Source organism: Ranitomeya imitator, chromosome 6, assembly GCF_032444005.1.
Source record: "Ranitomeya imitator isolate aRanImi1 chromosome 6, aRanImi1.pri, whole genome shotgun sequence".
NCBI lineage: Eukaryota > Metazoa > Chordata > Amphibia > Anura > Dendrobatidae > Ranitomeya > Ranitomeya imitator.
The window spans coordinates 116,513,128-116,528,257 of record NC_091287.1 but is presented as its reverse complement, the minus strand read 5'-3'; the positions used below and the strand labels follow the sequence as shown (position 1 = coordinate 116,528,257).

Below are 15,130 nucleotides of genomic sequence, written 5' to 3'. Positions count from 1 at the left end.
GGAGGAGAGAAAACTCTCCTTCAGGCCCTGGGATCCATATTAATGTAAAAAATAAAGAATAAAAATAATAAATATGGATATACTCACCCCTCCGACGAACCCTGGCTGTCACCGCTGTGAGCGTCTGCCTCCGTTCCTGAGAATTGCAGAGAGTGAAGGACATTTGATGACGTAGCGGTCACGTGAGCGGTTATGACCGTGATGTTATCGAAGGTCCTTCACTCTCTGCAATTCTCGGGAATGGAGGCAGACGCTCGCAGCGGTGACAGCCAGGGTCCTTCGGAGGGGTGAGTATATCCATATTTATTATTATTTTTATTCTTTATTTTTTACATTACTATGGATCCCAGGGCCTGAAGGAGAGTTTCCTCTCCTTCAGACCCTGGGAACCATCCAGGATACCTTCCGATATTTGTGTCCCATTCACTTGCATTGGTATCGGGTATCGGTATTGGCGAGATCCGATATTTTGCCGGTATCGGCCGATACCATCCGATACCGATACTTTCAAATATCGGAAGGTATCGCTCAACACTAGTAGTAACCCTTTGCACAGTATCAGACCGAGTGAGACACTGGGACCGATGTCTCCGCTGAGCAGGCTCCACTGCAGTTGATGTAGAATGGGAGACCGCAGCAGACATGGTTCGAGATTCCCCCTGTGCAGCGGCGGGAACTCGACTCCTAACAGCGGGGATAACAAATATGTGTATGTTTGATTTTTTTTATTGTTTCATTTTGAATGGGGCAAAAGGGGGTGATTAGAACTTCTATTTTTTTTTATTTTTTTGCACTTTAAGGCTAAGTGCACACGTTGCAGAATTGCCACAGAAATTTCTGTGGCAATTCTGCACCTCCTGCCGCGGATATATCGCATGCGGAATTGGCATGCATATTCCCGCAGAAAAATAGCGTTTTGCAAGCATAATTAGCATGCAGAATGCTAGCGTTTTCCAAGCAATCTGTAGCATCGCTTGGAAAACTGATTGACAGGTTGGTCACACTTGTCAAACATGGTGTTTGACAACTGTGACCAACTTTTTACTATTGATGCAGCCTATGCCGCATCAATAGTAAAAGATAGAATGTTAAAAATAATTAAAAAAAAATAAAAAATGGTTATACTCACCTACTGCAAACAGCCGATCTCCTCACCGGCTTCCGTTCCTATTGATGGTGTGTGTGCAGGAGCTTCGATGACGTCGCGGTCACGTGACCGCGACATCATCGCGGTCATGTGACCGCGACGTCATCGCAGGTCCTTCACACACCATCTACAGGAACGGAAGCGGCCGCGTGCAGTGCTGAGGGGCAGGAAGACTCCAGGGACCATCGAAGGTGAGTATATCACTATTTTTTATTTTAATTCTTTTTTTAACAATTATATGGTGCCCAGTCCGTGGAGGAGAGTCTCCTCTCCTCCACCCTGGGTACCAACTGCACATGATCTGCTTACTTCCCGCATGGTGGGCATAGCGAATCCGCTCAGGAAAAAAATGCAGCATGTGCACAAAAAATGTGGATTGCATTCTATTAAATAGGATGCTTAATGTGAGCATTTTTTTCGCGGTTTTATAGCGCGAAAAAAAATGCGAAAAATCTGCTACGTGTGCACACAGCCTCAAACCTTTTTTTTTAACTTTTGGCATGCTTCAATAGTCTCTCTGGGAGACTAGAAGCTGCCATAACCTGATTGTCTCTGCTACATACAGACGGTGATCAGATTACCTGTATGTAGCAGATTTGCTTACTTGCTATGAGCGTCGACCACCGGTTGGCACTCATAGCAATCGGGCAGTGACAACCATAGAGTTCTCCAGGAGACCTCTGGTTGTCATGCCAACCTATTGGTGACCCGCGATCACGTGACGGGGTTACCAATAGGCAGATTTCCGGCCCGATGGCCAGAAGTGCGTGTTAAATGACACTGTCAGAGTTTGATAGTGACATTTACCGAGTCCGTTATTCCATCTGCGGCTGTTTCGGGCACACGTCAGCTGTTCAAAACAGCTGACGTGCTGGGAAAGATGTGAGCTCACTGCCAGTGCCCACATCAAATGGAGGGTGTCAGACATCGGCGTAAATGTTGAATTTTCCATTTGAAGACAAGTAAGGAAACATCATTTAAATCATTCACATCTTTTTCTAATTAAACGTATGAGATGGGTAATAACTAATATGGTTAACATTAACTCTCCAAATAATTGTCCAAAGTTCCAAATAGTAAATTTGCTTGTTCAGGCAACAGCATGGAAAAACTATGATTGGTAATTTTCAGACTTTCGCAAACACGGTCAAAACTATTAAATAACTGAGAACTAATTTACTTTTTCTATTTTAATGTCAATGTAACAACTAAAAGACCTTTTGACAATTTATGTTTCAAATAAAGTCAATTCTGTCTAATAGAATTCTCTGCATTTACCAATATGACTATTTTCAAAAATGAAATATAAATCCTACACTGATTGCCCCTTATGTATGATATGAATACATTCAATGTCTAACAAGAAACTGCATGCTTAGATGGCTCAAATTATAGACCTCTGTGTTGCTCTTTCTCCTCCTCAGTTCAGTGCTTTTGTGTTCAGTACATTCCCTGTGTGTAATCCTGACTCCTGAAGAAGGAACATAAACCAGCTCACCCATGATTCAGCAACCAAACCTCGGGAGCACGGACCCGCCTGTGTCCAGGCGTGCAAGATCCAAAAAAAGAGAAAGAAATGTCCAGCTTCACCGAGTCCGTAAAAAGGCGATTTCTTTATTAAACTTTAAACATGGAGGATACAGACTTCAGCACAACCATATGGGTAAGAATCTCAACGCGTTTCTGGAGACTAGGCTCCCTTAATCATGATTAAGGAAGCCTAGTCTCCAGAAACGCGTTGAGATTCTTACCCATATGGTTGTGCTGAAGTCTGTATCCTCCATGTTTAAAGTTTAATAAAGAAATTGCCTTTTTACGAATCCTGACTCCTACAGTTCTTTGTACACTAGCACTGCAATCACCGTGCCCATGTACTGGGTCTAGGCAGACCTCCCCACTCAGCTAAGCACTGGGTCAGGTCAGGGCGCTAATGCAAACTGAGCCAAAAATGTATTCTTTTATTCAGAGTTCAGTAGATGTAAATAAGATAGAAATGCTAGAACTGGAAGTGGTAATGACAAATGTTCACTGTGTAATCTCACTCATTCCTATGGGTGTGAAGGCTGGATGGTGTAATACTTTATTTGCCAAAGGTTTGTGTGTAAATCTAATGTGATAGCACAGTGCATTTTCGTTCTTATTACAGGTCTGTGAATGGAAAGATCCTGAACAGCTTAAGAAACTCCTAGATGTAAATCTAAAAGACATTGGAGAACCCCATCAGAAATTATTACAACTTTGCCAAAATGCTATTAAGTATAGCGTCAAAACAAGTAAGAAATCAAACTGTTAAATGCGTATAGTGCTGATCATGAGATACATACACATATTATAGAAATTAAATCTTTGTGTGCCTTTCATTCATTGTTTAAATATATCTGCCAATAATGTCTTCAAAAGTAAAATGTTAATGGTTAACAGTTCAGATTTTTGCTTTTGTTTTATTCCAACTGCATAATTTTTATGGTCATCGCTAGGGTTGAGCGAAACGGATCAGACAAATTCAAAAATCGCCGACTTTCGGCAAAGTTGGGTTTCCCTCACTGTAAGCCCACCGGTTAGGACACCACAGGCAGCAAATGTGGAGGTATTGTCTCAAGGCCAAAGCAGTCAGGGAATCACAAGGTTATTGGTAGGAAATGCTGTATGTAGGCCAACATCAAGAATACATTCACCAACCCTCTCTCAATCCGCCATGTCCGCCACCACCACCACTAGTTCCACCATATGCAGCTCTCCAGTTTAGCTCACCTTACAAGAGACTCTCATTAGGAAAAGAAAGTACTCATCCTCTCATCCGCGTATACAGGGTTTGAACGCCCACATTGCTAAACTAATCTCGTTAGAGATTATGCCCTACCGGTTGGTTGAAAGCGAAGCTTTCGAAGACATGATTGCCTACGCAGTACCACGCTATGACCTACCCAGTCAGCACTTCTTTGCGAGAAAAGCCATCCCAGCCCTTCACCAGCATGTCCAAGACCGCATTGTCCATGCACTGAGGCAATCAGTCAGTGGAAAGGTGCACCTCACAACAGATGCATGGACCAGTAGGCATGGCCAGGGACGTTACGTGTCCCTCACAGCGCACTGGGTTAATGTGGTGGATGCAGGGTCCACAGGGGACAGCCATAGTGGGACAGTTCTGCCTAACCCATGGTCTAGGAAACAGTTGGCTGTAGGCGCTCACCACCCCTCCTCCTCCAGAAGCAAAAGTTTGTCCACAGAGCGCAGTCACACGACCACTCCATCCACAGCTGCCAGTGTTGCACGCGAGGTGTCCCATTATCGAACAGCTAGTGGTAAGCGTCAGCAGGCTGTGTTACAAATGAAGTGTTTGGATGACAACAGACACACCGTGGAAGTACTGGCTGAGTACTTGCAGCAACAAACTCAGTCATGGCTGGGCAGTGCACATCTTGAGGCAGGCAAGATAGTCAGTGATAATGGAAGGAATTTTATGGCTGCCATAGCCCTTTCAGAACATAAACACATAACTTGCCTGGCTCACACCTTGAACCTGGTGGTGCAGTGCTTCCTCAAAAATTATCCGGAGTTACCAGCCCCGCTCCTGAAGGTGCAAAGACTTTGCTCGCACATCCGCCAGTCGCCCGTACACTCCAGCCATATGCAAAACCATCAGCGATCGCTAAATATTCCCCAGCACCGCCTAATTATCGAAGTTGCAACAAGGTGGAACTCCACACTGCACATGGTTCAGAGGCTGTGCGAACGGAGGCTTGCTGTAATTAATTTGTGGGAGGATACACATATACGGGCAGGCACTTGGATGGCAGACATGGAGTTGTCTGGTGTGCAGTGGTCGAAGCTACAAGACCTCTGTCAAGTCCTTCAGTGTTTTGAGGAATGCACACGGTTGGTAAGTGCAGACGACACCATCATAAGCATGAGCTTCCCACTAATGCGTCTGCTGATGCAAAGTTTGATGCACATTAAGGAGCTGGTGTCTGCAGCCGAGGAGGAGGGAAGCCTTGATGACAGTCAGCCATTGTCTGCTCAGGGAACTCTCCTGGACGAGGTGGCGGATGAAGAGGAGGAGGAGGATGGGGATGAATATTTATGGGAGGAGGATGCTTCTCAGGGGGCAATAGAAACTGTTGGCATTGCAAGGTCAGGTACAGGGTTTTTGCGGGACACAAGTGATGTTGATTTGCAAGAAAGTGCTCCTCAACCCAGCACAAGCAGTGAATTGAACCTGGAACATTGGCCCACATGGCTGAGTATGCCTTGCATATCCTAAAAAGGGACCCCCGCATTATCAAAATGATGACCGATGACGATTACTGGTTGGCCTGCCTCCTGGATCCATGATATAAAGGAAAATTACAAAATATCATGCCACATGAGAAACTTGAGCAAATATTGCCTACCAAACAAGCAACTCTTGTAGACCGTTTGGTTCAGGCATTCCCAGCACACAGCGGTGGTGATGGTTCTCACACAAGCCATAGGGGGCAACCTGGCAGAGGTGTTAGAGGTGCACAAATCTGAAGTGGCATTGGACAGAGGGGTTGTATGACCAGGTTGTGGAGTTATTTCACAATGACCGCTGACACGACAGGTACTGCTGCATTGATTCAAAGTGACAGGAGACAGCATTTGTCCAGTATGGTTACAAACTACTTTTCCTCCCTTATCGATGTTCTCCCTCACAGGTCATTCCCCTTTGAATAGTGGGCATCTAAAATAGACACCTGGCCTGAATTGGCAGAATATGCATTACAGGAGTTTGCTTGCCCTGCTGCTAGCGTGCTATCAGAAAGAGTCTTCAGAGCTGCTGGTTCAATACTGACCAAAAAAAGGATGCGTCTGGCTACCCAGAATGTTGATGATCTAACCTTCATTAAAATTCAAATTATTTTGCCCCACCTTCCCCTGCTGACACGTAGCTTGCCTGTAAAATGTCTTGCTTTTGGCCTCCTCTTACTGCCTTCTCCAATTCCTCCATTTTCAGCTGCTGAATGTCCACCATAGGCCATTTTTATACCTCCCTAAATGGGCTGACTCCCCCCACAGGGCCGTGGTCACCACCTGACGCAAGCACCCGTGCGAGTGCCGTTTGCCTGGACAGGTGGGTGGGCCCACTTTTGGGCGACGGCACTGGCGCAGGGTCCCTCATAGTACAATGAAGTGTCTCTGATGGTGGTGGTGCACAACCAACGTCAGACACACTGTCGTAATATGAGGGGCCCTGTGCCAGTACCGCCGCCCATGAGAGAGTGTTTTCCCCCAACTCGAACAGTGCTCTACCACTTGCAATACTTACCTCTCCCTGCTCCACCACTGTGTAGTCTGTGCTGTTAAATCCTTCAATGGCACTGCCAATACAAATTTGTTGAAATGATAGATGATAGTTAAAATATACAGGGGCCCTGGCCTCCATTTAGACCAGTTAATACTTTTCGCCTACTACCACTGTCTGCTACTCAGCAGAGGAGCCCACCCCTGTACCTAGCTATGCCACCTGTTTATTTATGAACAATTGTTTGGCAGACATTTAGCCCACTTTATTATTTGGGCCTACTACTACTACTAACTTAGTCTGCTACTCATTACAATTTTCCGACACTGAGCACAGCAATGTCGCCTGTTTATTTATGAACAATTTTTTGGCAAACATTTAGCCCACTTTATTATTTGGGCCTACTATGAGAGGAAGAGTACTTTCTTTTCCTATCGAGAGTCTCTTTTAGGCTGAGCTGGACTGGAGAGCTGCATATGGTGGAACTAGAGGGGGGTGGTGGTGGACATGGCAGATTGAGAGAGGCTTGGCGATGGTATTCTTGCTGTGGGCCTACCTACAGTGTTTTTAACCAAAAACCTTGAGATTCCCTGACTGCTTTGGCCTTGCAACAACGACAATATCTCCGCATTTGCTACTGGTGGCGTCATGACCGGTGGGCTTCCAGTTAGGGAAGCAATGTTGCGTTGCTGACTAGCTTCAATATGAGCATGTGCACCAACGCTACGGGACGTTTGGTAGTTAGTCCATGCTTCCAAGTGCCTGCTGGTTAGATGTCTACGCATGTACGTTGTATTTAAATTTAGAACATTGTTCCCTCTGCTAAAGGTCTTGGAGCATTTCTTACATTTAACTTTGGACTGATCATTCGGATATTGGTTAAAAAATTGCCACACTGCCCTCGTCCTACTATGGAATACCTTTTTAGGCTTTGCATGCCGTGCTACTGCCACCGGATTGCAACGCTGTCCTACACCTGTTGTGGTTTTTGACACACGTTTTGGGCCTTATGCGGGCCTGCCTGATGACAACTTTTGCGATGTAGATGGCTGCTGCAGATCATCCTCCTCCGCTTCTGAGCTACAGGCTGCAGCACACTCTTCCCCCAATGGCTGCCAATCTGGGTCAACAACTGGGTCATGTATCACCTCCTCTTCAATGTCATGTGCACCGTCCTCTGTGTCACCGTGTAAGGTGCTATAGCATTCGGGACTGGGCACCATAGTCTAATCAGGATCAGATTCGGGCTCAGTACACTGTGAGGACAAAGTTGTGATCTGAGTCAATGGAACAGCATAATAATCAAGCTGTGGCTGTGCATCTGTGCACTCCATGTCCGATTCTTCCTGTAATGGGCTTTTTACTATTTCCCTCTCTAACCCAGGCACGGTATGTGTGAAGAGCTCCATGGAGTAAAGTGTAGTGTTGCCTGCCGCATCCTTCACTTTTGTTTTGGGTGAAGGACACAAGGAAGCAACTTTTTACGGACATGGAGCATCCACTGACGACTCGCTGGTTTTAGATTTCGAAGCTTCTGAAGAGGAGGCGAAAGATCTAGAGGATGAGTCAGCAAGGAAAGCCAAAACTTGTTCCTGCTGCTCCGGCTTTAAAAGCTGTTTTCCTACTCTCAGATAAGGGAGCCTTCGAGGCCTTGTGTAGCCAGACGATGACGCTGCCTCTACACCTCGAGCCTTTGGTGCTATCTTGCTTTTCCCAGTACCACCAGATGCTCCACTACCACCCCCACCACCATTACCAGTTGGCAACGACCGCCCACGGCCTCTTCCACCAGACTTCCTCATTTTTGCTGAAATGTTACCAAAATAACAACCGTTATATGCTACTGTTAAACAAGGTAGAAGGTGTATATTAATTATTGGAGAATTTATATCTCCCTTTTTTTGGCTGGAAGACAGCAGGAAAAAACAGGCCCTGTGTATTACACAGCACAATGTACAAGGCAGAACGTGGCTAGCAGATATACGCCACACAGAACTCACGTAGATCCACTTAGTGGCTATTTAAAGCTCCCTTTTATTTTTGTTGGGGGGAGACTGCAGGAAAAAACAGGCCCTGTGTATTACACCACACAATGGACAAGGCAGAACGTGGCTGGCAAATATACGTCAAACAGAACTCACGAAGATCCACTTAGTGGCAATTTAAAGCTCCCTTTTTTTTGTTGGGGGGAGACTGCAGGAAAAAACAGGCCCTGTGTATTACACCACACAATGGACAAGGCAGAACGTTGCTGACAGATATACGCCAAACAGAACTCACGTTAATCCACTTAGTGGCAATTTAAAGTAGCCTTTTTTTTTTGTTTTTGTGGGAGACTGCGGGAAAAAACAGGCCCTGGGTGTTAAACTACACACACTGTACAAAGCAGAACGTGGGTGGCAGATATATGCCAAACAGAACTCACGTTAATCCACTTAGTGGCAATTTAAAGCACCCTTTTTTTCTTTTTTTGGGTGGGAGACTGCAGGTAACAACAGGCCCTGTGTGTTAAACTACACACACTGTACAAAGCAGAACGTGGGTGGCAGATATACGCCAAACAGAACTCACGTTAATCCACTTAGTGTCAATTTAAAGCACCCTTTTTTTCTTTTTTTGGGTGGGAGACTTCAGGTAAAAACAGGCCCTGTGTGTTAAACTACACACACTGTACAAAGCACAACGTGGGTGGCAGATATACGCCAAACAGAACTCACGTTAATCCACTTAGTGGCAATTTAAAGCACCCTTTTTTATTTTTTGGTGGGAGACTGCAGGAAAAAACAGGCCCTGTGTATGACAACACACAATGTACAAGGCCGAACGTGGCTGCCAGATATATCAAAAAATACAAGGGCTGTAGTAGAATTTCAATCTCCCTACAATGATCAAAGGACAAGTATGGCAGCAATAAAAAGGACTGCTGCACAGTGCACACAAAAGACTGTGGACAAAGAAACAAGAGAACTGTGCAGAAAGAAGAAATAGGATTTTTGCTTTGAAAAAAGCAGTTGGTTTGCACAGCATACACACAGCAATGCAGCTATCAGGGAGCCTTATAAGGCAGCCTAAGAAGCTACAGAGCTGATGCACCCAAAAAAAAAAAAACACTGTCCCTGCAAAGAAAAGGTGGTGTTGGACAGTGGAAATCGCTACAGCAGAAGTAGTTTGGGAGTTAATATTCCCTGCCTAAGTATATCCCTGCTTCTGACGAAGCTGCAGCAACCTCTCCCTATGCTCAGATCGGCAGAAGTAAGATGGCGGTCGGCGTGCACGCCCCTTTATAGCTCCTGTGACGCCGCAGAAAGCAAGCCAATCACTTTCATGCCCTTCTCTAAGATGGTGGGGACCGAGACCTATGTCATCACGCTGCCCACACTCTGCGTGCACCTTCATTGGCTGAGAAATGGCGCTTAAAGCGTCTAATAAAACGCGACTTTGGCGAGCAGATCGCCGACCTCATGGCCAACCCCGCAGTGGGATCGGGTCGGGTTTCACAAAACCCGACTTTGCCAAAAGTCGGCGATTTATGAAAATGTCCAATCCGTTTCGCTCAACCCTACTTGTAGTCCCCAGGAAAAAAGCAATGCTAGAACATCTTTTCCTAGGAGTCTTTATTCTGCTGTAATTCTTTTATTCCATCAAGAAAATGAATATATTGACAACTAGGTGCTACTTTTTCCCTTTGACAAATGGGTGCCTCTATCCTGACAGTACTGATTGAATAGCTTACAGAGGTACACCCCAACTAATAACTTTTATGGTTGCAAATTTATTTATACATTTCTCGCAGTGAAACAATACAGTGAAGAGGTCTAATGCAAGAAGGGTCCAGAATTGTTATATATTGGGGAATATAGGTATTTACTAAAACAGACAAGAGCTACATACTTTAAATAGTGATTCATATTACAGATGGGCATGCATTTTAAACCAATGCCATGCTGTCATGAGGGTATCACGCCCCCCTGGGAGACCTGAAGTTAGTCACATTGGGTAATGAATCGCAGGTCTTCTTTAGAGATGGTGCGAGTTGTGTCCCATATCAAATGAATTTAGTTTCCTGTGGTGCTGAAGAGGTTAACAACCCTTTCTATGCTAGTCAGAAACATGCCGCTCCATTTCAGCTGCTTCTGAACTGGTCAATTACCTCTTTCTATTAAAGCTGGCCAGACCTTCTTGTCCATGCCAGTGAAAGGTTTGTCTTCCTCTGCTCTGTGTTAAAGCTAAGTGGTTGGAGTAGAGTTGTTGTAGAAGTGTTCTGTGATTTACGGTAGTATGTGTGTGCTTATCTCCTGGTCCCTGTTCCCATTTAGCTTATTACTCTCTGTCCCTATCCTCCTTTCTATTGTTGGTTAGTGCTTTTGTATGAGAGAGGTTTTCTGGTATCCATGTTTTATCTTTGTGTCTTGTTTAGCTTACATTTCTGTCCCATGCCTCATAGAGTGGGGGAGGGTACAGATCAGAGTTTTAGCAGGAGCATAGTAAGGTCAGAAACTCGGACCTCTCTACCTTCAAAAGTACCTCCGGGACAGGGATAGTTAGAGTCTCAGTTTCAAGGACAGTTTGAGGCCCCCCTTCCTTACCGAAGACCATCACAGCATGACACATGCATGCCTGTGTGCACTCAGTGCTATATCTAACTTACCCAATGACACATGCCAATGGAAACATTAACCGTAGTAGTATAATAAGACAAAATACAGTGCACTGACACTATAATTTTCAGAACAACCACAATTTCTGCATTGGTTTTCAAATAACACTTCATTTGATCTAATAAATATCATAGCCAATAGGGATGCAGAGGTCGTGTCGTACTTGGCCCAAGTGCCTCATGGGGCCCAAATGTAAATCTGTCACCAGTATTGTAAAAATCACATCAGGCATGGTGTTTCATTTTATAAACTTTGCATTACAATCTATCATATTCATGTTATACCTGAATGTTGGGCTGCAAATTGTACATTTATATTATTTACTGAACTTTTTTCTTCTATTTCAACGTTTTTTTTTCTTTTATTTATCTTAAAACCCACTTGCATGTCCCCTGATAAAATTGAAAAGAGAAATATTGTATAACCGTGGGAATAATTTTGATAGTTTACAATATATATTACACAGTTTCTATGGCTGTAAATAGAATCATAAAATATGAATGAAGAACACAAGTCGCTAAAAATATTTATGTATTTTAACATCAAGCTGCTAGAAGCTCATTACGCCCCGGCATATACTGTACGTGAATCTCTCACTTGGTATTATTACTTTAGATGCACAGTACATTAATGCATAACTTTCACTGCTGTTTCTTCTGCTACTTTCAAGACTCCCGCAGGTATCAAAGCATGATATCTAAAAGGAATAGCAAGAGTTCAATGCTCATCATGAGACAATAAGCGATTGTTTTTATTACAGAAAGTAATGTTTCTGGTCCCGGTATTATTGGTATTACTGTGTGAAGAGTTTACATATTTCCAACATCAAAGCTGAAATTATTAAAGTGTACAAGTGACATACACATCGACTGTTTTAGTTCTTTATATGCAAACTTACCTGACGGCATTGCGCCTATGCATATATACCATCTACCCTCATTCTTACTCATTTCTTCACTAAAGACCAAAAGTTTGGACACACCTTCTCATTTAAAGATTTTTCTGTATTTTCATAACTATGAAAATTGTACATTCAAACTGACGGCATCAAAACTATGAATTAACACATGTGGAGTTATATACTTAACAAAAAAGTGTGAAACAACTGAAATTATGTCTTATATTCTAGGTTCTTCAAAGTAGCCACCTTTTGCTTTGATGACTGCTTTGTACACTCTTTCCATTCTCTTGATGATCTTCAAGAGGTAGTCACCGGGAATGGTTTTCACTTCACAGGTGTGCCCTGTCATGTTTAATAAGTGGGATTTCTTGCCTTATAAATGGGGTTGGGACCATCAGTTGTATTGAGCAGAAGTCTGGTGGATACACAGCTGATAGTCCTACTGAATAGACTGTTAGAATTTGTATTATGGCAAGAAAAAAGCAGCTAAGTAAAGAAAAACGAGTGGCCATAATTACTTTAAGAAATGAAGGTCAGTCAGTCCGAAAAATTGGGAAAACTTTGAAAGTGCCCCCAAGTGCAGTGGCAAAAACCATCAAGCGCTACAAAGAAACTGGCTCACATGAGGACCGCCCCAGGAAAGGAAGACCAAGAGTCACCTCTGCTTCTGAGGATAAGTTTATCCGAGGCACCAGCCTCAGAAATCGCAAGTTAACAGCAGCTCAAATTAGAGACACATAGAGTTAGTAGCAGACACATCTCTACAACTGTTAAGAGGAGACTTTGTGCAGCAGGCCTTCATGGTAAAATAGCGGCTAGGAAACCACTGCTAATGACAGGCAACAAGCAGAAGAGACTTGTTTGGGCTAAAGAACACAAGGAATGGACATTAGACCAGTGGAAATCTGTGGTTTGGTCTGATGAGTCCAAATTTGAGATCTTTGATTCCAACCACCATGTCTTTGTGCGATGCAGAAAAGGTGAACGGATGGACTCTACATGCCTGGTTCCCACCATGAAGGAGGAGGAGGTGTGATGGTGTGGGGGTGCTTTGCTGGTGACACTGTTGGGGATTTATTCAAAATTGAAGGCATACTGAACCAGCATGGCTACCACAGCATCTTGCAGCGGCATGCTATTCCATCAGGTTTGCGTTTAGTTGGACCATCATTTATTTTTCACAGGACAATGACCCCAAACACGCCTCCAAGCTGTGTAAGGGCAATGAGAAAGTGTGTGCAAACTTTTGGTCTGTACTGTATGTAGTTCAATAAATATAATAAACATTGAAAGTCATCTTAAAGATTTTTTTATATTGTCAATTTGTAATAATAACAAATTGAGGTTTTTTTTTGCTTTAAAAATGTTTATTATTTTTTTCTAGTTCTCTTATATACCATCTCTAGTTTAGATCAGTGTTGCATTCACAATTCTACAAACTTCATAGTTAATATTTCACAGAATTAATAGATCACTCAGTATCCGCACAGAGTTTTCTCTTATACCGTATAACCAAGATCTCTGGTGCAACCATAACAAGAAGAAATCGCAGAAGTCAATATTGACACTTTAAAGGGAACCTGTCAGCAGGTTCATCAATATAAGCTAAAGTGATTACCTTTGACTCCTCTTGTTTCTTTGTCCAGCAATCTGTATATAAGCCCCCAACTACCCTTCAATATCGAAAATATACAGTATATGTGATTGATATTTGATATTTTGTGCTGGTTTTAACATTTTGTCCACCATTATGTGGGTGTCCATGTAGTTGACGTTTAGTAGTTAACACAACTCGATTAGTTTTTCAAATGTTTGGTGTGCACAATATTTGTTATTGGCTTTTTACACCATCAGTTTTTGTAGCAACTCTGGTGTAGAACCCTATCATTACCTTTTTGTGCTGTGCATTTGCATTTTTTGCTCATAAAGCTAAATCAGACCCCAAATTGCATACAGATTTTTCAGAGTTTTTGTCCTCTCATCAATGCTATGTAGGAATCTGGTTGGCTAGGTGTGAGACCTTCAACTTAGGATCTAAATGAAAACATTTCTCTTTAAAGAAAGTGCAAAACTGGGATAGTAATATTTATAAGTAATGTAATGCTTCCTGGGAAATTAAATAACTAAATACATAATAAAATAAATTAATTTCTAAATTTATAGGCATTTTCCTTAACCCCTTTGTCCCCGAACCAGTTTTCAACTTCCTGACCAGGGCAAATTTAACAATTCTGACCAGTGTCACCTTATGTGGTCATAACTCTGGAACGCTTCAACATATCCCAGTGATTCTGAAAATGTTTTTTTTGTGACACATCACACTTCATGACAGTGGTAAATTTTGGTCGATATGATTTAAGAATTCACCTAGAAGTGTAGAGAGCATCAGGCTAAGGAAATGAAAAATCACAATTTTTCCACTAAAATGTTGCTTTGGTCCCACGTTTTTCATTTTCATAAGAGATAATAGGAGAAACTGAATGTACAATTTGCTAAAATATTTCTCCTGAGTACACCAATACCCCAAATGTAGTCAAAAACTACATGTAAAGTACATTGCAAAGCCCAGAAGGGAAGGAGTGCCATATTAGAGTTAAGATTTTTTGTGGAATGGTTTGAAATGTCACATTAGCAGAGGCCCTGAAGTGCCAGAACAGCAGAATCCTCTATAAGTGCCCCTATTTTACAAACTTTACCCCACCACATCTGACTCACAGAATTTTTCCACTAAAATGTTGTTTTAGCCCTAAGTTTAATTTTTATTAGGGCCAATAGGAAAAAATGGACACCACAGTTATTTTTGCAATTTCTGTGGACTGCACCTATTACGGGGTTAACATGACAGAGGAGCCATATGACCACAGCATCTGATTTCTCCTACTCCTGCACTGAATAGAGGCATTTCACTGTCTTATTAAACAGTGTAGATTTCTTTAGGCAGTGCAGGAGTTAATCTGCTCTGCTTAGAGCTTCTGGGGCTAAGGCTTTCAGCTGAGCACTGTTAGCCACTCCCATCTCCTATATAATCTGGGTAGTGACTAACACACATCATCAAAGCTAGCTTTTGCTGCATGGCTTGGAGGTTGTTGTTGGTGGTTATTTTAGTAGGCAGTTGGTGGATGTATCTGTGGCCTTTGCTTGGTTTTTGAGTGTGTGATCAA

General features: G+C 43.1%; 1 protein-coding gene across 1 annotated transcript in view; it reads left to right on the top strand.

Moving 5' to 3' along the window:
• GADL1 (glutamate decarboxylase like 1) overlaps positions 1–15,130 on the top strand; it is a 462,065-nt gene that overhangs the window by 119,719 nt on the left and 327,216 nt on the right. Inside the window, exon 3 of the mRNA XM_069730021.1 lies at positions 3,294–3,420. Within this exon, the coding sequence (XP_069586122.1) occupies positions 3,294–3,420 (127 nt within the window). The remainder of the gene's footprint in view (positions 1–3,293; positions 3,421–15,130) is intronic.